Raw genomic sequence first — 24,706 nt, 5'->3', positions numbered from 1 at the left:
GTATTAAACTGGTGTTTAGGAAAGAAGTGTCGATCGACTTACCTGCTCCCGGGTCCTTATTCTTGCTGGCCGGCACGTCTCCGCACCGGGGCTGAGATCAGGAACTATCACACTGGCACTGGGATCACTATTACGCACAGCACAACTACAACAATGATTCTCTGAGCACTGGTGAAACCGGAATGAATCAAATGAATCAATGATGAATGAAATGGCTCGAGAGCGTAAAAATTAACTCGAATTTGTATGCAGTTGGAACAGCGCCCCTAGTGGCAAACGTAGGCAAACGCTCGAACTCCATACAAATCTGAGCTAACTTTTACGCTATCGAGAACGTTAAAAACCTCGCACTAAGCACACTGAATAAAATAGAAGTACGGTTTGTTTAATGCACTGTGGCATTGTTATATTGAACGATCGACTGTTTGTCAAATAATAGAATAACCGTTTTACGTAAAACACAATTAAATAATAACGAAGCGATATATCAAATTGTAACACTATGACTATAAGTTAATCCCAGTGCAATCATCATAATATAATTCCAATATATTATTACCATAATATAGGATATTAACAAGAGCCCCCCCTACAATTTTAAAAGTAACAAACTAAGTGCCGACATTCACGTCGTGCGTCACAGACTCCGGTAACCGCTTCACACCAGCTTTACTGTGAGCTCGATCACAGGTATAAGCAATTAAATAAAAACATTTGTGCAGGACGAAATCGATTTTAAATAGTTTTATCAAACAAATAGAATTAATATAGTTGATAAGTAATTACGTAACAAAAATGTATAATCTTAAATTATTTTATATGCAATATGTTAGTGTATCAGATCAGAGAATGTAAATAGACCAATAGGAACGATTTGTGGAGCGCTTTCACTACGGTAACATACAGATCAAGGGACCCCCGAAAGTGGCGCATCGATAGCGCGTCGCGAGATGGGGTACTGAAATAAATATAAAAGGATGGCCATTTACAAGAAACAAACCGGGGCAACACAGTTCCGATCGCAACACGGTTGAGCCCGGACGCGTTTTCCCGAGAAATTGTCGCTGCTGTCGCGATCGTGTGTTTGGATTGCACGACATTGTCGTTGACGTTGTTTTGCATTCCGGACGCTCTGTCGCTGGCATCGCGACCTTGAATCGGTAAAGCGTATTTCGTGTTCGTAGTTTTGCACTCGAAACGACAACTCATTATCATCACTCATTCATTTATTAAATTTATTTATCTTATTCGGCGTGGAAAACAGTCTTTTTAAAGACTAAACCCCCACTGCGATCACCGCTTGTTGTGGCACTCACAACCCAGTGGGGTCCCACCTTCCCAACTCTCCACCCCAATCCCAGCTGACTGCCGTTCTCACGGCATAGGCACTCCCCCCCTTGTAGCTGGTAAAGCTCAGGGGGTGAAATCCTACTCAGGGGACTCGCCTTTCGGCGAGTGTGCCTTAAGTCCCGGGGACGCCCCCCCCGGGCAAACCAAGATGTGCGACGATGACGACCCCGCGATGTTCGCGAAGTTTGTCCGGGAGTTCTGCCCGGACATAATATCGAAGTTCCGGGCCTATAAGGCCAACCAGAAGGCGTCCCACGTACCGGTCGCCGCCGCCGCGGATATCCCCGACTCGCCGATGTCGCCCCCCACCCCCGCGCCCGCGTCGATCGCGTCCTCCGTAGCGGAGAGCTCCGGCTCCGACTCCGAGTCGGAAATGGAGTACGAGTCCGCCGCGAGTCCCCAACCGGGAACCTCGGAAGGGTTCACCACCGTCGCGCGCGGGAAAAAACGCGCCCGCGCCGTGGAACCGTCCGCGGCGCCGAAACAGCCAAAGGCCGCGAACGCGTCGCGTCCTAAAGTCGTGGTCTCACCCGACTCCCCTCGCCGCGCAACCCCGTCGCCGCGCCCCGGGCCCGCGCCCGTCCGAAAAGTTCCCGCGCCGCCGCCGGTCATCCTGCGGGAAAAATCTTCTTGGGATCGCGTGTCCCTGGCCCTTAAGGCCCAAAAGATCAATGTCGTCCATGCGAGGAATATCCCGCATGGAATTCAGATCAAGGTAGAGACATCCGACGACCACAGGTCGTTGACAGCGTACCTCCGCAAGGAACGCATAGGTTATCACACCTATGCGCTCCAGGAGGAGCGCGAACTCCGCGTCGTAATACGCGGAGTCCCGAAAGAGCTCGACGTCGAGCAAATCAAAAATGACCTGGTAGGTCAGTCCTACCCCGTCATAAGCGTGCACCGGATGCACAGCGGTCGCGATAAATTCGCGTACGATATGGTGCTCGTAGCACTAGAAGCCACACCGGAGGGCAAGAAAATTGCCTCATGTCTCCGCACCGTGTGCGGCCTATCGGGGGTCACCGTAGAGGCCCCCTACAAACGCGGCACTCCCGGGCAGTGCCACCGTTGCCAATTATATGGCCACTCCGCGCGTAACTGCAACGCGCGACCGCGTTGCGTGAAATGTTTAGACGATCACGCGACCACCGATTGCTCGCGCGTGAAGGAGACAGCAACGGAGCCGCCGAGCTGTGTACTCTGCCGCAAGCAGGGACACACGGCCAACTACCGTGGATGCCCCAAGGCTCCACGGAAGCGCCCGGCAAACGCGCCCCCTAAAACCGCTGGCCCAAAGACTTCGGCGCCCCGCGCGCCGAAACCGGCTTTCGTACCGGCTCCGGTGCCCACCGTCTCCGCGTGGGCGAAACCGTTGCCGTTCACGAAGGCAGGAACGACACCGGCACCCCAACCGCGGTACGCGCCGCAACCTCTACTCGCGCCGCGCCCCGTCCCCGCGCCCGCGCCCGGTCCCGCGCCTCGCCCCGGCCCCGCGCACTCAAACGATTTTACAATTATTCGCGACTACATCGCCGCGATAAACATCGACCGCATGCGTGCGTTCGCCGACGCCATGCGCAGAGCGGTCACGGCCGAAGACCGCCTAAACGCGACGTTCGAGTACATCGACGTCATCGAGTCCGTCCAGCGCACGCTGGTTTGATTACCGGTAATCAATGGCGTGCAACGGTAGGGAAAAACCGCGTTCTATAAAGTTAGCATTTTATAATGCTAACGGACTCGCGCGTCAGCGCGATCAAGTATATGAGTTTCTCCGCGATAATCTCATCGACATCCTTCTGGTGCAGGAGACCTTCCTAAAGCCCTCGCGTCGCGACCCCAAAGTCGCGAACTACGTCATGGTTAGGAATGACAGACTCTCCGCCCGCAAGGGCGGGACTGTCATTTACTATAGGAGGGCCCTGCACTGCGTCCCTCTCGATACTCCCTCGCTCTTACATATCGAGGCGTCAGTGTGCCGCATCGCGCTGACGGGACACCAGCCGATCGTCATCGCATCCGTTTATCTCCCCCCTGACAAACCCCTCCTGAGCAGTGACCTCGAGACACTGTTCGGTATGGGGGACGCGGTCATCCTGGCAGGCGATTTAAATTGCCACCACACTAGGTGGAACTGCCATCGCACGAATGTGAACGGTAGGCGTCTCGACGCGTTCATAGACGACCTCACATTCGAAGTATTCAACCCCCCGACCCCCACGTGCTATCCGTACAACGCCGCGCGTCGTCCGAGCACAATAGATCTGGCACTGCTGAGGAACGTAACTCTGCGCTTGCGCTCCATCGAGGCAATGTCAGAACTCGACTCAGACCACCGACCTGTCGTCATGCAGCTCGGTCGCCCACTCAACCGCGAACCAGATACGAGGACCATGGTGGATTGGAAGAAGCTGGGCACGTGCTTAGCTGACACCGCTCCACCAATCCTCCCTTGCGGCCCGGATTCAACTCCATCCCCCGAGGATACCGTCGAATCCATAAACATCTTCACTGATCACGTCTCGACGGCGATCATAAGATCCTCGAAACAAGTCGATGTGGAGGACTGCTTCCACCGCATCAGACTTTCCCCCGAACTTAGGGACCTAGTTAGAATTAGAAACGCGGCAATCCGGGCCTACGATCGATATCCCACGGATTCAAACCGGACTCGGATGCGTCGCTTACAGCGGGAGGTCAAATCCCGCTTAAGCGACGCCCGAAACGAAAACTGGGATAGTTATTTAGAAGAACTCGCGCCCACTCACCAAGCATACTGGCAACTAGCTAGGACCCTCAAGTCCGAAACTATAGCCACTATGCCGCCTCTCGTACGCCCCTCAGGCCAACCACCGGCTTACGATGACGATGACAAGGCAGAGTTGCTGGCCGATACACTGCAAGAGCAGTGCACCACCAGCACTCAACACGCGGACCCCGAACACACCGAGTTCGTCGACAGGGAGGTCGAGCGCAGAGCTTCCCTGCCGCCCTCGGACGCGTTACCCCCCATTACCACTTCCGAGGTCAAGGAGGCGATCGATAGCCTACAACCACGGAAAGCTCCCGGCTCCGACGGCATCCGCAACCGCGCGCTTAAATTGTTACCAGCCCAACTGATAACGATGTTGGCCACCATATTAAATGCTGCTATGACGAACTGCATCTTTCCCGCGGCGTGGAAAGAAGCGGACGTTATCGGCATACACAAGCCGGGCAAACCGAAGAACGAAACCGCGAGTTACCGCCCCATCAGTCTCCTCCCGGCGATAGGCAAACTATACGAACGACTCCTTCGTAAACGCCTCTGGGACTTCGTATCCGCGAACAAAATTCTGATAGACGAGCAGTTTGGATTCCGCGCCAGACACTCGTGCGTCCATCAAGTGCACCGCCTCACGGAGCACATCTTACTAGGGCTGAACAGGCGGAAACCCATTCCGACAGGAGCCCTCTTCTTCGATATAGCGAAGGCGTTCGACAAAGTCTGGCACAACGGTTTGATATACAAACTGTATAACATGGGAGTGCCAGACAGACTCGTGCTCATCATACGAGACTACTTGTCGAACCGTTCGTTCCGATATCGAGTCGAGGGAACGCGTTCCCGGCCCCGTCACGTCACAGCCGGAGTCCCGCAAGGCTCCGCCCTCTCCCCGTTACTATTCAGTTTGTATATCAATGATATACCCCGGTCTCCGGAGACCCATCTGGCGCTCTTCGCCGATGACACCGCCATCTACTACTCGTGTAGGAAGAAGGCGTTGCTTCATCGACGACTTCAGACCGCGGCTACCACCATGGGACAGTGGTTCCGGAAGTGGCGCATCGACATCAACCCCACGAAAAGCACAGCGGTGCTCTTCAAAAGGGGTCGCCCTCCGAACACCACGCTGAGCATCCCTCTCCCGACTAGGCGCGTCAATAACCCCGCCCCCGCCGTTCGCCCAATCACGATGTTCGACCAGCCCATACCGTGGGCCCCGAAGGTCAAATATTTAGGCGTCACCCTCGACAGTAGGATGACATTCCGCCCCCACATCAAGACGGTACGCGACCGTGCCGCCTTCATTCTAGGACGTCTCTACCCGATGATATGTAGGCGAAGTAAAATGTCCCTTAGAAATAAGGTGACACTCTACAAAACTTGCATACGCCCCGTCATGACCTATGCAAGTGTAGTGTTCGCTCACGCGGCCCGCATACACTTAAAATCCTTTCAAATTATTCAATCCCGTTTTTGCAGGATAGCCGTCGGAGCCCCGTGGTTCGTCAGGAACGTCGACCTCCATGACGACCTGGACTTAGAGTCCATCAGTAAGTATCTTCAGTCGGCGTCCATGCGCCACTTCGATAAAGCGGCACGACACGAGAACCCTCTCATCGTGGCCGCCGGTAACTACATTCCCGATCCTGCGGACAGAATGGAAAGCAGTCGACGTCGCCCTAAACACGTCATCTCGGATCCTCCTGATCCACTAACGGTGCTTTTAGGTACTTCAAGCACCGGTCACCGTTCTCGTCGAACCCGTCGCTTGCGACGAAGGGCTCGACGAGTAAATTAACTCTCAGACACAGCCCACTGAGTTTCTCGCCGGATCTTCTCAGTGGGTCGCGTTTCCGATCCGGTGGTAGATTCTGCGAAGCACGACTCTTGCTAGGGTTCGTGTTAGCAACATCGTCAGGTTTGAGCCCCGTGAGCTCACCTACTAAAGTTAAGGCTACGCTGAAATAGCCGCTAGGGCTATCAGCTTAGGTAGGAAAAAAAAAAAAAAAAAAAAAGAAACAAACAGTTCTCAGTGGATCTTCGACAGAAACAGTTCTCAGCAGATCATCAAGACAGAAACAGTTCTCAGAAGCTCTCCGACAAAGAAACATCAGCAAGACAGAAACAGTTACCAGCAGTTCTCCAATAGTACAGTTATCAGAAAACCACCAGTGAATCAGCTACCAGTGAACCAGACAGTTACCTGTGAAACCTCGCTACAGAAGCCGAAACCCATCGAAAGAAACAGCCGTCTTCTACCAGCGCACAAACAGACAGCAGAAAATATTATTACACGACTCGGAAACAACCATACAGACCGGGTCGTGTACATTTCATGGTCCATTCGAGCCGGATAGAGGACACATTTCATTATTTTTTCGAGCCGGGTAGAGGATACGTTTTGAAAAAAGGAAACTGGAACAATGCCGATAACGCGGTCAACAGGAAGAGGACGAATCGAAACTAAACAATCGCCGCCCTCAGAAACCACAGCTACAGCACAGAGCGTGTGGACAGAAACAGCCGCGAATACCGTCATGAGTCTGGTAGCCCCCACAACAGAATCATCGTGCGCAACAGCCAACATGGAAGCCACGACGAAACTCGCAGAGAAACCTGGGAACTCAAAAACAGAGGCCGTCAAACAGTATATAGTCAAACAGAATGACGTGCCAACAAAACAGCGCGCCAGTACAGTCAAAACTGACCGGTCGCGAAACAGAAAAGAACAGAAGATAGCCAAAGCTAGAGAAGAGCTCGCCCGCCTACAAGTGGAATTGGCAGCCGCCCGACTGGCCACGCTCGAAGCTGGATCTGATGACGAAAACAGCGAATCAGAATACAGTAAGTCAGAACTCGCTGAAAGAGTGGGCACGTGGCTGGAAACCCAACCCACAAAAACGGAAAATCACGACCGACATAAGGAAACACCGGCGGGAGCCTGCGACAAACAAGACTTCTCAGATCTAACCGCAGCAATAACACTCGCCGTCAAAGCCGCCCGCGAACCAAGATACACAGAATTGCCGTTCTTTAATGGAAATCACCAAGATTGGCTATCCTTTCGTGCAGCCTATCACGAGACGATGAATTCATTTACAAAAACAGAAAATATAAACAGACTCAGAAGGAACCTGAAAGGAAGGGCAAAGGAAGCCGTTGACGGATTACTTATAACGAACGCTGATCCGTCCGACGTCATAAGAAGTCTAGAAGCGCGATTCGGAAGACCGGAAACAATAGCCATAACGGAGTTAGACACGCTACGAGCGCTGCCAAGACTAACAGAAACACCAAGAGACATTTGTATATTCTCCAGTAAGGTGACCAACGCCGTAGCTACGCTTCGTGCATTAAATTGCACACATTATTTATATAATCCGGAAACTACCAAAACAATGTTAGAAAAACTCACACCAACACTACGTTACCGATACTACGACTTCACCGCGGTACAACCGAAGGAGGATCCGGATCTGATTAAATTTGAAAAATTCATGAAAAGAGAAGCCGAACTGTGCAGCCCTTATGCACAGCCCGAACAGGCGGGGCACTACTCGCAGCCCGCACAACACAACAGACGCACACAGAACGTGCACATAGTCAGTGAGAAGCCATCACGAGCTAAATGTCCGGTATGTAGCAACACTGAACACACCACAACAGACTGCTACATATTCAAGAAGGCAGACTCAAACACAAGATGGGACATCGCTAAGAATAAACACCTGTGTTTCCGATGTCTACAGTATAAGAATAAAACCCACAACTGTAAACCGAGGACGTGTGGCATTAATGATTGCAAATATACTCACAACAAGATGCTACACTTCGACAGAAAAATTGAAAAAACAGACAACAGTGACAAGGAAACAACAGAGAACATTAATTCCGCTTGGACCGGAAAACAGAAACAGTCCTATTTGAAAATAATCCCAGTCCAAGTACAAGGACCGATAGGCACGGTTGATACATACGCGCTGCTCGACGATGGATCAACGGTAACACTGATAGACGAAATCATCTGCAAGAAGACTGGAATAACAGGACCAATCGATCCGTTACACATACAGGCGATTAACAACATAAAATCAACGGAAACAAGGTCAAGAAGAGTCAACCTCACGCTCAGAGGCCTCAACAGTCGAAAAGAAATAATACAAGCGAGAACAGTTAACGACCTACAAGTAACAGCACAAAAAATACCAAAGGAACAGATAGACGAGTATTCGCACCTACGAGACATCAGTGACATCATCACGTACGAGAACGCGAAACCTGGAATCCTGATTGGCCAAGACAACTGGCACATGCTACTAGCTTCGAAAGTTAGACGAGGCAACAGGAATCAGCCAATAGCGTCACTGACACCTCTAGGCTGGGTATTGCATGGAGGTCGCACTCGTACCCTAGGCCACCACATAAACTACATAAATCATGCTAGCGAAACCCAGGAAGATGATAAAATAGAAAATCTGGTAAAACAGTATTTCGCTATGGATGCGCTATGCATCACACCCAGAAGACCAAAAACAGACCCAGAGGAACAGGCGCTTCGCATCCTCAACAGCCATACAGTCCACACAACAGATGGAAGATACGAAACTGCTCTGCTCTGGAAAACAGGTAATGTCAGTCTACCAGACAACTACAATAACTCGTTAAAGCGACTGATAAATATAGAAAACAAACTCGATCGTAATCCGGAACTGAAACAGAAATACACAGAACAGATGGAAGCACTCGTCGCGAAAGGCTACGCCGAGCCCGCTCCAAAAACAAAAACAGAGAACAGAACGTGGTATCTACCTCACTTCGCCGTCGTGAACCCCCTGAAGCCGGAAAAACTCCGAGTCGTCCACGATGCCGCCGCCAGAACAAGAGGGGTAGCTTTAAATGATATGCTGCTTAAGGGACCGGACCTACTCCAATCACTACCAGGAGTGATAATGCGATTTAGACAGCATAATATAGCAATAACAGCAGACATCAAGGAGATGTTCATGCAAGTGAAATTGAGACATGAAGACAGAGACGCGCTCCGCTATCTCTGGCGCAAAGATCGCCGAGATGACAAGCCCCCAGAAGAATACAGAATGACCTCGTTGATCTTTGGTGCGTCAAGTTCTCCTTCCACAGCAATATATGTAAAGAACTTGAACGCCCAGAAACATGAAGCCACGCACCCGGAGGCGGCAGCCGCAATACAGAACAAACACTACGTAGACGACTACTTGGACAGCTTTAAAACTTTAAAAGATGCAGTACGCATAACAACAGACGTTCGTCGAATACACGAAAAAGCTCATTTTGAATTAAAACAGTGGAAGTCAAACTCGCCGAGCCTACTTGAAACCCTTGGTGAAAACGAAAATGGAAATCAAGTGGAACTGTACAAGCCTGAAGAAAAAACTGAACGAGTACTCGGGCTCATATGGAAAACAGAAAAGGACGTGCTTACCTTCGACCTCAATCTGACAAGAATACCTCCACCGCTCGTCGAAGGCAAGACGCCGACCAAGAGAGAAGCACTAAAAGTCGTAATGTCGTTATTCGATCCGCTAGGCTTCGTGTCCCCAGTCACAAATAGAGCAAAACAACTTCTGCAAGAAGTGTGGCGGCGAGGAACATCATGGGACGATGAAATAGATAACGACCTGTCGACACACTGGCAGGCCTGGGTGAAGCAGCTGAGAAACCTGCACAATATAGCCATCCCAAGATGTTACTTAAACTACAGCGACACGACCACATTACAGCTACACGTCTTCACCGACGCAAGTGAATCCGCCTACGCTGCAGCACTATACTGGCGAACGATAAGTCCGAATAATAGAATCGACGTGTCACTGATTATGAGCAAAGCAAAGGTAGCGCCCCTGAAACTCACTTCTATACCGAGACTGGAACTACAAGCCGCCGCTCTCGGAGCACGCCTCGCTGAAGCTGTAATAGCGGAACACGACAGAAAGCCGGATTCGAAGACCTTCTGGACCGACAGTAAGACAGTATTAACATGGATAAGAACGGGATCACGCTCGTACAAACCATACGTCGCCCACCGCCTGGCTGCTATAGAAGATAGTTCAACAGTAAACGAGTGGCGATGGGTACCCACGAAGCATAACGTGGCCGACGACGCAACTAGAGACGTGCCAATATCGTTCGACAACGAACACAGATGGTTCAGAGGACCGGAATTCCTACACCAGCAAGAAGAATCCTGGCCTACGGAATCAGCAACAGCAACAATAGAACCGACAGGTGAAGAAAAGATACATCACACGATCGCCGTCAACCTTAAAAACAGACTAACTGAAGGTTTACCAGACGTATCCCGGTTCTCGAATTGGGAAAGACTCCGATACACCACAGCCAGAGTCCTACAGTTTATACAACTTTGTAGGCGCAGAACAGAACAGGTACACCATAGAAAAAACAAAAGAAACAAAGAAGCAGACCCCGCGTGGGCCGAACGTAAACAACGAACAATGGTTTCGCCGAAATCCTTTAAAACCAAAACGGAAGATAGAAAATACCATCCGATCTCAGCTGAAACATTGAAAACGGCCGAGAAACTGCTTATGCGCGCGACACAAGAAGAAAGCTTCGCTCAAGAAATCAAGGACATCCAACAACGAGGAGGCGTGAACCAGAATAGCCGCCTCCACAAACTCAGTATTGTATATGAGAACGGATACCTACGAATACGAAGCCGTATCGAAGCAGCAGAACGAATACCAACAGAAATAAAGAGCCCGGTGATCCTGGACGGAAACCACCTCACAACTAAGTTGTGGATAAAATATATTCATCACAGATTACATCATGCTGGAGTCGAAGCTACAATTAACGAGTGTCGTCAGCAATACTGGATAGTGCGTATACGCCCAGTGACTCGCACCATAGTAAACAAATGCCTACAATGCAGAATGAAGACACAGATACCGTCGTATCCGAGGACCGGAGATCTACCACCGTGCCGTCTAGCCCATCACAAAAGACCATTCACTTTCACGGGAGTTGATTACTTCGGTCCGCTAACAGTCACAGTCGGACGAACCAACCAAAAGCGATACGTAGCAATATTCACTTGTCTAACAATACGAGCCATACATCTTGAAATAGCCGCATCACTAAACACCCACTCTGCGGTAATGGCGCTCCGAAGAATGATAGCACGACGAGGTTGTCCGACGCAGATATGGTCGGACAACGGCACCAACTTAAAAGGAGCAGACAGAGAACTACGCCGAGCCATCGACGGTGCAACCGCAAAGGAAGCAGCGAACAGAACGATCTCCTGGAGATTCATCCCACCCGGAGCACCGTTCATGGGAGGTGCCTGGGAAAGGATGGTGCGCTCGGTAAAGGTCGCGTTAACGGCAACACTCCATGAGCGAAGTCCGACGGAGGAAGTGCTCTCGACGTTATTAGCTGAAATAGAATATACGGTAAACAGTCGGCCTTTGACTCACGTTTCGGTCAGCGTGGACGACCCCGAAGCCCTAACCCCGAACCACTTACTACTAGGCGGGCCGGGGCGAGTACCAACACCAGGGACATTTGATGAAAGAGACACATTGACGCGAAACAGTTGGAGAGCGGCACAACGACTCGCTGACCTGTTCTGGACGAGGTGGGTTAGAGAGTATCTCCCCGAGCTGCAGCACCGGCGGGAGCCTCATGGCCGAGGCATCCCCGTGAAAAACGGAGATTTAGTCCAGCTTGTGGACAACAACTTGCCACGAAACACATGGGTGCGAGGAAAAGTGATCGCGACGTATCCAGGACCCGACAACGTGGTGCGCACCGTAGATATCAGAACCAAAGGGGGAGTTCTACGGAGACCAGTACGAAAACTAGTGATCCTGCCCATAGAAGACGACCATCCTGCACCGAGAAGAAATGCGACGGACTCGCACGGCGGGAGTAATGTGCAGGACGAAATCGATTTTAAATAGTTTTATCAAACAAATAGAATTAATATAGTTGATAAGTAATTACGTAACAAAAATGTATAATCTTAAATTATTTTATATGCAATATGTTAGTGTATCAGATCAGAGAATGTAAATAGACCAATAGGAACGATTTGTGGAGCGCTTTCACTACGGTAACATACAGATCAAGGGACCCCCGAAAGTGGCGCATCGATAGCGCGTCGCGAGATGGGGTACTGAAATAAATATAAAAGGATGGCCATTTACAAGAAACAAACAGTTCTCAGTGGATCTTCGACAGAAACAGTTCTCAGCAGATCATCAAGACAGAAACAGTTCTCAGAAGCTCTCCGACAAAGAAACATCAGCAAGACAGAAACAGTTACCAGCAGTTCTCCAATAGTACAGTTATCAGAAAACCACCAGTGAATCAGCTACCAGTGAACCAGACAGTTACCTGTGAAACCTCGCTACAGAAGCCGAAACCCATCGAAAGAAACAGCCGTCTTCTACCAGCGCACAAACAGACAGCAGAAAATATTATTACACGACTCGGAAACAACCATACAGACCGGGTCGTGTACAACATTAATACTGTGTTTTAATGACTCGACAACATAAGAATTATCTGTCTTTTAGAGCAATAAAAAAGACCCTAGTAATCTTAGTCATGTACCTTTCAAATTCGATATTAATCAAGAAAATTAATGATTTTGAATGTCTTTTTTTTTATTGCTTAGATGTCTTACGTGTATAGCTTCATACGTAGAGTTCCATCGAAACTAGAAAACGCGCTTTTAATTAATTTGGCAACATCTAGATTAAAAAGTTGAGAGCTGGCAATAACATTTTAACTACCTAACCTTTTTTTTTCATTATTATGAGATTTAGTTTAGAGGTTAGAAAATGTAGAAGCAACTCCATATTAAAGCTGGACTATTTCAACCTTCAAAGCGGTCTGCGGCAGATATAATGCGGTATGAAAACGTGTAGAATCTACGAAATACGACGATAAAACTGAAGTCCGTAAAATGCTATAAACAAGAAAATCATAAGCCAAAATATTATCGTAAAATCCATATCCAAGACGGTACGGTGAATGAAATGAACTGATGCATGTAGGAAGAAAACGCGCAGAGAAAGTAGAATGTTTACGTAAAATTGCAAGTGCCAAACCGGTATTAACGCACTACTTCAATGGAACTAAAAAAATACAATATGGCGCCTTTAATGTTTAGGGACGTTTTTCTATTTTTCATATAGATACGCAATAATAAAATTGATTCAAAATTAATATTTTTGTGAAAGAATGTAACAAAAAGTTAGCATGACTTAGCGGTAAATATTAATGTATATCACAATCGCACTTCAAAAGTGATGATGTCATGAACCATGCTACCAGATTTAAATAGATTTGTAAACGGAGTTATACTTTCTTTCTAAGCGTGTGCCAACCTCCATTATTCAACAGAATTCCATGAATAAATAAAGTAGACACTTAACTGTACCATATATCATAAATCAGTGAATTATTTATAGCTAAATGTTGTGTGAGGTCCGAAATAACCTATCATAATCGATAACCTAATCAAAAATTTTGATCACATTGTTATTTGGTCAATGCGATGCATTCTTTTATTTTTATATTGGTGGATGGAAAAACCGAATTAAAAATGCTAACCTCGATATGACCAGGCGACATTCCATATGCAAATCATTAAATAAAGTTAAACATCAAATTGTACTTCATAATGTTTTTCCGAACGTCCTAAAACAGGCTCAAAGGTCATCATACGGTAGGCAGCGGCTTGGCTCTGCTCCTGCTATTATTGAAGTCCATGGGTGACGATAACGACTCACCATCAGATGGGCGGTATTGCTCGTCTGCTCACATGGGGCAATAAAAAAGTCGTGTTTCAGAACGAAGTAACTTGGTATGTTCGAAATTTGGACGCATAGCGTGCAGGTTTAAAGTGTAATCAAGAGTTTAGTAGTAAAAAATGGTCGCCAATCGGCTTGAATTGAACCTGAACTACTTTTCTGAATTTTATAGCAAAACGCGCCATACTGAAAAGCAGTATGCTTCAGACAATCGCAAGCCACTCAACTTAAACACAAACAGGAAGCTTATATTTAATTACTCCAAGATAATTATTTATCTTTAAAAGCCTTTTGTGCACTCTCGATAGCAACATTAATTGTTTTCATGAAATCTTAAGGGCCATTAAAATATTATATCTGTGTCAATTAGAATTTATTATCTTACGCAAACGGACTTGTGATTAAATCAAGCGAACGGAATTCTTAGATTCTTAATCAACACATAAAATATTGATTAAAGCTTCCCTATATATTTTTGGTGCTTTACAAGCGCAGAATCTTTTTAAGGGCTAATTGGTGTTAACATCACCACCATATACATGTCTTCACTCGCTTAAATTACAACATTAATTTTTTCATCGTGAGCATGACATTAGGACATTATACTAAGACGAATGTGGCACTAAATCATCGTGGACACTAAAAGCTGATAGACAGAGAATATAAACTTTTGGGATCTGGATTTAATACAGTTTTGGACAGATAACCTGGCCTGGCAAGCTGACGTAATAGCATACCTATTAAGGTTATATTGTACGAAAAGATCTATAAGTTCAGATGTATTAGAAACATCTGATGGCATGAGTGCAAAATTGAGGTAAAATAAAAGATCCAATACGTTCGAATGGAGCATAGAAACATTTAGAGATACCTCACAGTTCATCAAGCAGCTGATTGCAATCGATGGTGAAATAGTTCCGAACTACAACAAAATCTACACAACCCTCGGTAATGAGCTAATTATTTGAAGAACAGTCTCAGTAATAAACACGGATGCTTCAGTAAATATATGTGTGTATACATTATTTAACATAAAAAAATAATAATATATATGTATTTTTTTATTTAAGCCATGAATGAATATTTCATCGTTTATTTTATTATCATTTAATTTATTAAGTGAGCTAGACGATAAATATAGAAGACTGCAAAAAGTTAAAACACATTCGGTCTATCAAAATTAAATAATCTCGATTTTTTTACAGAGTAACATAATTTCGTAAAAATCGAATGTGACGCAGACTACAAAAGCTTTCAGTTTCAACCTTATTAAACAATTAAACATATGTTTATAATCACTAGTTTTAAAATTTTCCTTCACCAGTCTAGGTATCTAGAATTTCAAAAGTCCAATATAAAAATAACAATAAAATAAAAAAAAATATATAAAATAAAATTTCGATCGGGATTATGACTTCAGGTTATCAAGTGAACGGTATTAGGTTTATTAAAAAACAAAGCTTTCTCAGTGTCCGGAAAAAACTGTCGGTAACATAAATCGAGTTCGAGTAGTAATATCATAACGAACTACAAAGAATTAAGACAGACTTTTCTAGTCCTAAAATCCTACTCGCCGTCTTCGGTCGAACTATACTTGAGACCTGAGAACTTATATCTCAAGGTGGGTGGCGCATTTACGTTGTGGATGTCTATGGGCTCCAGTAACCACTTAACACCAGGTGGGCTGTGAGCTCGTCCACGCATCGAAGCAATAAAAAAATAAAAAAATAACCACGATCAAGGCAGTTTCATCAATGTCGATATATCGGGTACGCATTAAAGTTGAAAATTTTAGTAAGTATTAAACAATAGCATTTATAATGTAGATAGGAGTGAAATATTTATAACATATAGAAAGTATATTTATATTATATTTTAAAGAAGAATTAACAGCTGAAACAATATAAAGTATACGTATTTTTTATTAATATTTGACACATGTGTTAAATACTGAATGTTCATTCCTATTCGGCCTTGGTAGAGTTTAAAATATCCGCAAATACTGACTGAATTTGATTGATTGCTTATAAATTTGCTTTATAAAACTTGAAAATTACCGTATTCCACTTTTTTTTCTAATTGCATGGATTTCACTGTGAACTAAAGAATAAAACCGCCGGTGCACTCATATCAAACCAGTTTTCAAATCCTCGGGAAAGTACCTTTTTTTTTCTAGGAAATACGTACTTAACACTTGTGTTCACTTCCTTTTTGTGCTTCCCCGCCATGAAGAATAATATCATGTTTTTAAAATCAAACTCGATTTTTTTTAATATATGTAGGTACATGCTGGCCTATTACTATTAATCTTTATTGTTTCTGCCGCGAAGTAGTAGTTCATTCCGGTTCGAATGATACGAGAGGAATTATATTATTTTGAAGTCGTCGTGGCCTAAAGGATAAAACGTCCGGTGCATTCGTTTCTAGCGATGCGCCGGTGTTCGGATCGCGCAGGCGGGTACGTACTTAACAAAGGAGAAACCCCATTTTGGGCCTAAGCGTTACACGAATGGGATATGTACCAAAAAATTCGTCTATTTTGCTTGATTAACCTATTAAAATCTTAGCTTCATTGACAATGGCCAAGTGTAGAAAATAAGTTGAATTCAATTTTTTGTTTTAAACAATCTTGGAAACATCTGCAACACTTATTGCAATATACGTAACTAGCTCCACAAACGTGCGGATTAGAATTAGAACATCCATAAAATAGAATCGATTTAGTGGAAATCAAGTGTAAAAAATAATTAATACTCTTTTGCTTAAGGATAAATGACTGTTTTTATAGGTATTTTAATCAATGTAAATAGAGTATGGCCATCGAATCGTGACACAACTACTTACAATGGCGGCAATTCAAAATATCTACAACCGACAACATTAAATATAGCATGAAAGGGTAGTTTTGCATTTTTATATTAATGTGACTATGCCATAGAAAAACACAAATGTATCAAATCGTGTTATGTTATCTTTAATGTTGCCAACTGAAGATATTTTGGATTTTGCCGTAAAGCAGTAATGCGTTTCAGTTTGAAGGGCGGGGCAGCCGTTGTAACTATACTGAGACCTTAGAACTTATATTTCAAGGTGGGTGGCGCATTTACGTCGTACATGTCTATGAGCTCCAGTGACCACTTAACATCAGGTGGGCTGTGAGCTCGTCGATGGGTATCTAAGCAATAAAAAATAAAAATAAAAAAGGCATGAAATAAAATGAAATGAAATGTGATGAGATAATATTATGGGAGCACGTAATGATTTATATTTTATATAAAAAAGTTATCAGTTAAATATAGTTTTTCATATAAAAAAGCTTTCATTAAAATTAAAATAAGACTGACCTAAAGGTCTTAGTTACCAGGTCATAAAATCCCTTAAAAAAATCATTTCGTGCGCAGCGCGTTTCGCCTTACGTTGTTTTTAATTTTTGGCTTTCGTTCGTTTTCGTAAACAACCTAACGCGTGATTTCTCGTAACAGGTTCCATTTTTATTTTAAAGCAACCTGTTGCTGCAACAGGTTTCGTAAAAAATTACTCATCTTTAGTAGGAAACAGCCTCAAAAATATCGTTTTTATTAAAATATCTCGAACAATAAACATAACCTAAAATGTAAACATTGTCTGATTTTACCAATTTGGCCATTGCTGGGAGACCTGAAAATTGGGCTCATGAAACCTTCTTAGGTATTGTAACTTATGCCCAAATTCTAGCACTGTAACGCCAGGCCCAAGTTTGTATGGATTTCGGGTTTGTCCTTTTCACGATTGACTTCCACGATGAAGGAATAACATCGTGTAATAAAAATCAAACCCGCAAAATTATAATTTGCGTAATTACTGGTGGTACGACCTCTTGGGAGTCCGAACGGGTAGGTACCACCGCCTTGCCTATTTCTGCCGTGAAGCAGTAATGCGTTTCGGTTTGAAGGGTGGAGCAGCCGTTGTAACTACACTGAGACCTTAGAACTTATATCTCAAGGTGGGTGGCGCATTTACGTTGTAGATGTCTATGGGCTCCAGTAACCACTTAACATCAGGTGGGCTGTGAGCTCATCCACCCATCTAAGCAATAAAAAAAAATTACAATATAATTGAGATGTCACCTCATGTCTTAAGGTGGGTGGCGGTATTCACGGTGTGATGTCTATAAGTTCTGGTAACCGTCTAACCCTGATGACGTGTTCAGTAGGTCGGAGCTCATATTTTACAAGCGTACTTATCCGACCACGATGGGGCAAAGCAAAGCCGCCATCGCCCGAAACATATCTTGTCGGATCCCCCGGATTCACTCTCGGTGCTTTTTGGCCTCTGAAGCAACGGCCACCGTCCTCGTCGAACTCATGGACTCCGACAAAGAGTTCGACGAGCGAACTAACCTAAAGACACAGACAAACTGAGTCTCTCGCCGGATCTTCTAAGTGGGTCGCGATTCCGATTCAGTGGTAGATTCTGCGAAGCACTGCTCATGCTAGGGCTAGTGTTAGCAAATGGAACCCGTGAGCTCAACCACCCGTCGGGGCGTTGTTGGAATAGCCTCTTAAGCTACCAGCGTATAGGTAGGGAAAAAAATATCATTACAAACGTATGCAGCAATAGATAAATAAATAAATAATTGTGTTGAGTATTTGCGCACAATGGAGGACCAAGCCATAAAACATTCCACAACGGATGTCCCTCATTAGTACCTACCTACTAGTATAAAAATGTGTGTACAATTAATTAATTTAGGAAACATACTCCTTACAAATAAACTATATTACGTGTAAAAACTGTAAAACAAATACGGAGACAGTGCAAATGGATTTGTTTAATTAATTTTCAAGAACTTTTGCACCAGAAGTTTGTATATTTATATTCCTTTAAGAAGAATTTTGTAGTAAAACCGATAAACATAAGCTAGGTAGAAAAAAAAAGAAAACATTCACGTCTTATATGTACGAATAGATGTATGTAGGAATGTATATCTGTAAAGATATTGTATTAACCATTTCACATGGAAAAAATTCAATTCTTTGATATTATTATTAGTTCATCGGATTCTTTAGCCAAATGACAAACAATGCAATCCTTGTATTTTTTCCCTGTACATTTGTCCTTCACCGTCTTACTTGGAAAAATGTAGCACATTTTTAGCACACTTTTAAAATTGAAAAGGAGTTCTTTGAACAGATAATTATGAAATTGCGAATTTTTTTCTTGCTATAGTTAGGATACACGCACTAACTTCAAGTTTTTCTTGTTGCTTATTTTACTAACGTTAGAGTATAAATCGAAAAGTATCGCGGTATTTTTATACAAAAACGACTATGGTTTACGAAATATCTCTAAAACAGTATACGAGTTAGTCACAAAACACATTTCATGCTGAGGGACTAGATGGAAATATGCCTTACGTACTGTGTGAACTTATAATCAGAACCACTTAAATCTAGTAAAGACATTCTAAAAGGTTGAAAGTTCATTATTATCGGAAATATTTTACTCCAAGAACAAAAGGGGACGTAATGATAAAATATCCGAGCATACCTACCTATACCCTGCATATTTCTAATGCCAAGAAGCAGTAATGCGTTCCGGTTTGAAGGGTGGGGCAATCGTTCTACTATAAAAACTGTGACCTTAGAACTCATATCTCAAGGTAGGTGACGGCATTTACTTTGTAGATGTATATGGGCTCCGGTTACCACTTAACATCAGGTGGGCCGTGAGCTCGACCACCCATATAAGCAATAAATAAAAAAACCTACGTTCGTGGCGCTTGCAACAGCACCGATATAATGAGGATATACATATGAAATGTAAAAATCGTGGTAAGAACCCCTTAAATAATAGTATGCGTAATGTTGATAGCCGCGAAAGTTTAAAGCGACTCATTTACATTCATAAAGACGTTTAAATATGTATTATTATTATTATATTAATACTTATTATGCAGTGACATAATAAGTGTTCAACGCTCAGACAAAGAGCAAACAAAACTATTCGTTACTAAACTCTTTACTGATGGAAAGAAGTCTTGTGAGACCGCACACGTAGGCACCACCGCCCTTCCTATTTCCGCCGCGAGGTAGACATGCACATCATTTCGAGGGGAGGGGGTAGTCATTAAACTATACAACTGACACTTATAACCTGAAATTACAAAGTGGGAGACATTGGGTCACATTGCGATTTCTTTGGGTTTTTTTTTTGCTGAGATGGGTGGACGAGCTCACAGCCCACCTGGTGTTAAGTGGTTACTGGGGCCCATAGACATCTACAACGTAAATGCGCCACCCATCTTGAAATATGTTCTCTTGAAGTATGTGAAGTTCTAAGTTCTCAAGTATAGTTACAACTGCTGCCCTACCCTTCAAACCGAAACGCATTACTGCTTCACGGCAGAAATAGGCAGGGTGGTGGTACCTACCCGCGTGGACTCACAAGAGGTCCTACCACCAGTAAACCACTGAACATAATGTGGAGCGTGATCTTGCTCACACATCTATTAAAACCGATCAAATGTTTGTTGGGAGTGGGAATCGAACCCACGAGCTCGGTCGAGAAGTCAGCGCTAAAAACTGCGCCACCGGGTCGATCAGTCAATAAAACTAAATTTCGAGTACTATATTAATAAAATGGCAAATTAGTATGAGTTTAAGATGAAAGTCCGTGAACCGGATAGAAAGTGAAATTTCAATTATGTTGGAACTTGAGAAAGTATAGTGGAGAGATGTTTAAATTCAAGAAGATTTTAATTGACAATGGTATTTATTTATGAATCTTAAAACGCATATACCTACTCGTAATATCAGTTCGTATTTCAGTTCTTTTATCATTATTATTGTATAGTAAATGTGTCCGCGAATTTTGAACACGAACTCAATTTTCCATATGAATTAACTTCCCTTTTTTTACGATAAATAAATTGCCTAATACATTTTTAACGAACAAACTTTCGTATGAATGTTACTGTTCAAAATATCGGATACCGGACAAAGGATATATTTTTTAAAACGTTTGTTTTTTATTTAAATTATTATATTTACGGATAATTTTTAAAAGGCTCTTTAATTTCAATTATTAACCAAAAAGAAGACTTTACAAACAAACATCGACTGCACTATTATGAAATAGTTAAAAAAATAAAAACAACTATATAAATAAATATACAAACCGCTCGTATATTTCCATTCCCCCATTCCGCTATTTTATACTTCACAAAAGTATCGGACACTTTTTTATTTCTCAATTCGAGACTCATTTTCTGGGACAAACGTATTTGGGAAATCAACAAATATCTCGTTGCTGTTGACACGAAACCGCGCGGAATGACGAACCGGCGTGCGCGCCGCTGAAGTCGCAACTGGCGCGATCACTTTACTTTGACGTAATTTAAACAGTTGAATAACTGTAGTGAATTGTCGGATTGTTGCTTAGTTGCAGTTCGTACACAATTTTAAATGAAAACGATGTAGGAAATAATTAACAGCCATTAGAAAAAAAAAATGACCTTGATTTTTCCCGGGCCTTTCTTTCCCTGTTAGCCTTAGGTTCAATAATTTTCTTTGTTATATAATAATATAACAATACGCGCACACAAGCACGTGCATAACTATGACAATAATGCAAAATCGCCAGTGAATTTATCAATCACTAATACGACATTTTGTAATTAAATGTACGGAGAGAGAGACGCTAGTCAAGGCAGATGTATGCATTTTGGCGGGAAAGTATGAATAAGGAGTCTGAGATTTTTGAAGAAAAATTACAATTAATAATATTTTTGATGTCCTGCGGAATCAAAAAAAAGCGAGACAGACATTCGCGCTATCATGATATGAAGAGATAACTTTCAAATAATGTGTGCTGTGCTTTGTATTACACGTACATCTAATGCACCAGTCACCGTCCTCGCCGAACCCATCGCTTGCTACGAAGGGCTCGACGAGTAAATTAACCCATAGACACAGCCCACTGAGTTTCTCGCCGAATCTTCTCAGTGGGTCGCGTTTCCGATCCCGTGGTAGATTCTGCGAAGCACTGCTCTTGCTAGGGCAAGTTTTAGCAACACTCCTGGTTTGAGCCCCGTGAGCTCACCTACTAGCTCGGTGAATCTAGAATAAACCTTTGAGGTTACTAGACTAGGTAGGGGAAAAAACACCGAATCTAAATATTTTTTCTTAATTAGTATATCTTCGTTTTTTTTTTGGGTTACACACATAATTAGCATAACTGTAATGATTTAAGCCCATGTTTATTAATTCCAATTTCAAAATTGCTATTGCCCTTACGATTACAACCTTTTTAATGTAACTTCTAGGCCGTTAACAAAAAATAATCAATCTATCTTAATTTAAAATATTTTAAATTTAATCTTTATAAGCGCGTCTTCAACGGTATCAGGCGATAGGTGGTGTTATTAGTTTTTTCTGAATCGAGCTATGGTTATCTTACGTGATTTAATTTCAAATACATTTTTATATAACGCTATGACATCGATGCGTACACACTGTCCCGAACTGGGAGCAGTGATAACATAATATATGTAGGTCCAAAAAAGTTGCTATCAGAACAGGTGATAAGCTCTTTAAAATTCTATCTATACTAATATTATAAAGAGGAAAGATTTGTTTGTTTGTTTGTTTCGAATAGGCTCCGAAACTACTGGACCGATTTGAAAAATTCTTTTTCCATTAGAAGCCGACATTGTACCTGATGAACATAGGCTACATTTTTTAATTTTTTTTTTAATTTTTTTTTTTTGTGTTTTTCATGTGTGTTTTAATGTTTCCGAAGCGAAGCGAGGGCGGGTCGCTAGTGATTAATAAATCTAGAATATAACATGTACCTAAGAGTATATCATTGGATAAACAGGTGGTGGCTTTTGATCAGCAAAGTGAATTGGAAATGACCAGACCAAATATGTCACAGAACGGATAACCGATGAAGCAGATTAGTTCTTGAAAGAGGGGCGTTGTACCGGCAAGCTCTACGTGAGGCGCCAATTGAGGGTTCAATTGATAATCTAAGATGGCAGTTTCGAGTACTATGCAAGAATATTATTTCGGATAGTAGAGACACACGAAACCCGGTATAATAAGCAGGGAGTATAGCAACTTTTCACGTAAATGACGATCATCATTATTCTATTTTGGCTTCGGGCGATTTTTACCAACATTACCATTTGCCATTACAATATTATTTAGTAATGGAATGAGTGCAATTGAGCCACAATTTAAATTGTATATTTTGAGAACACGTTTAAATATTATTATTTTTTACTAAATAAATTTCCAGCCATTATAGAACTCGTTATCATTCTTGCTAACAGACTGGAACTAATTATGCTTCATGAAGTGAACACCGATAGTGACAGTACTGCAGGCACAGTCACAGCTTACAAATTAGTGAATGTATATAGTAACTACATTGTTGTAACTATACTCAGACCTTAGAACTTATATATCAAGGTAGGTGGCGGCATTTACGTTGTAGATGTCTATAGGCTCTGGTAACCGCTTAACACCAGGTGGAACGTGAGCTCGTCCGCCCACCTAAGCAATAAATAAATAAGAAAAAGAATCCCTTTGTTAACGCGCTTTTATTGTCTTCGTGTGTAAGTATCTATGTAATGGAGTATTTGAACGTGATTTTCACCCACTTACGGTTTGTCTCTGCTCCTGGCATTGCTGGGCGACGGTAACCACTAAACATCAGCCGTATGCTCCTCTGCCTATAAGGGCAATTAAAAAAAAACTTCGAAATGTCAGATTGAATTGAAACCTCGCACACTTAAAGAACGATAAGAATACAATTTTATATAATTGTCTGATTATCCTCAGGATTTTCAGGATCAATGACGTGACGGGCATTTAAAACAGTTTGCTGCCTTCCTTGGATATGTCGTCTTTTCTAAAGCTCCTTCTCCAGAATCGAATATAACGCCGGTAGTCACGGAAGCTGTCATTTGATAGAAGAACTTGATTGCTCAGAGTTGACAGGAAGAGTCCCATGCAATGGTGTTGATGTATTAGATGAAATGATTAGATTACGAAATAAATTATAGCACAATCTTTAATTACTTACTTGGTTTCACATCTGTACTAAATATAATAAAAACCATATTCCTCATTACTATGAAATTATCATCTGTAAAGACTACAAAAAAGCAAAAATAAATGCCTCTTTAAATAACTAAAAAAGACTTTTGTAGCTGAAGAAAAATGTAGAAAATAATTTTCTATGAGTAAAAAAGGGAAGTGACAAAACAATAATTTTATTGTGAAATAGCATGGAGTGATTTTAAGATATTTTGATAATTTTGTAATTATGACTTTACTTTCACCAATATCTGTTAATTAAATCTTTACAGAAATTGATTTCTGGCATCCCACACATTTTTTTTCTTTCTTAATCACTATTTTTTTAGCTTATTATCTTAGCTATTTTTTTAGTTAAACTACCTATTATTTATTTTAAATAAAAAAAAGATAGGGATTCAATAGCACCATTTGGGATTTTATTAATTTTTTTTTTAAAGTATATTCTTATTTTCTGACTGATATTATTATATATCGTGTTATACTAAATGATACACTTTAAATGCTATTTACAAAACTAGATACTACTATAACTCAGTAGATATGTATGTATATAAAGTTTCACACATAACTTTAAATATTGCCTACTTGACTTTACCAACATATTTACGGTATGATTACATCTTATCTTTTTCCCAATATCAAACTATGTCTCATAATATGTGTAAGTGTATCTT

The 24,706-nt window shown here is 42.9% G+C and overlaps 1 protein-coding gene and 1 long non-coding RNA gene across 3 annotated transcripts in view; one reads left to right on the top strand and one right to left on the bottom strand.

The window, feature by feature from the left end:
- LOC134200953 (uncharacterized) overlaps window positions 1–24,431 on the top strand; it is a 75,870-nt gene extending 51,439 nt beyond the window's left edge. Inside the window, exon 2 of the long non-coding RNA XR_009976085.1 lies at window positions 22,804–24,431. This is a non-coding gene — a long non-coding RNA (uncharacterized LOC134200953). The remainder of the gene's footprint in view (window positions 1–22,803) is intronic.
- LOC101745840 (bifunctional 3'-phosphoadenosine 5'-phosphosulfate synthase) overlaps window positions 1–24,706 on the bottom strand; it is a 63,034-nt gene that overhangs the window by 36,518 nt on the left and 1,810 nt on the right. Inside the window, exon 1 of one of the 2 annotated variants that reach the window (XM_038019081.2) lies at window positions 21,104–21,355. The exons of the other annotated variant lie outside the window; for it this stretch is intronic. Coding sequence (XP_037875009.1) covers window positions 21,104–21,190 — 87 coding nt within the window. The 5' untranslated portion in view covers window positions 21,191–21,355. Of the gene's footprint in view, window positions 1–21,103; window positions 21,356–24,706 lie in introns of those variants that run through there. 2 annotated transcript variants of the gene reach the window in all.

The sequence above is a fragment of the Bombyx mori genome, chromosome 22, assembly GCF_030269925.1.
Source record: "Bombyx mori chromosome 22, ASM3026992v2".
In the NCBI taxonomy this organism is placed as follows: domain Eukaryota; kingdom Metazoa; phylum Arthropoda; class Insecta; order Lepidoptera; family Bombycidae; genus Bombyx; species Bombyx mori.
This window is presented reverse-complemented; position numbering and strand designations above follow the sequence as displayed.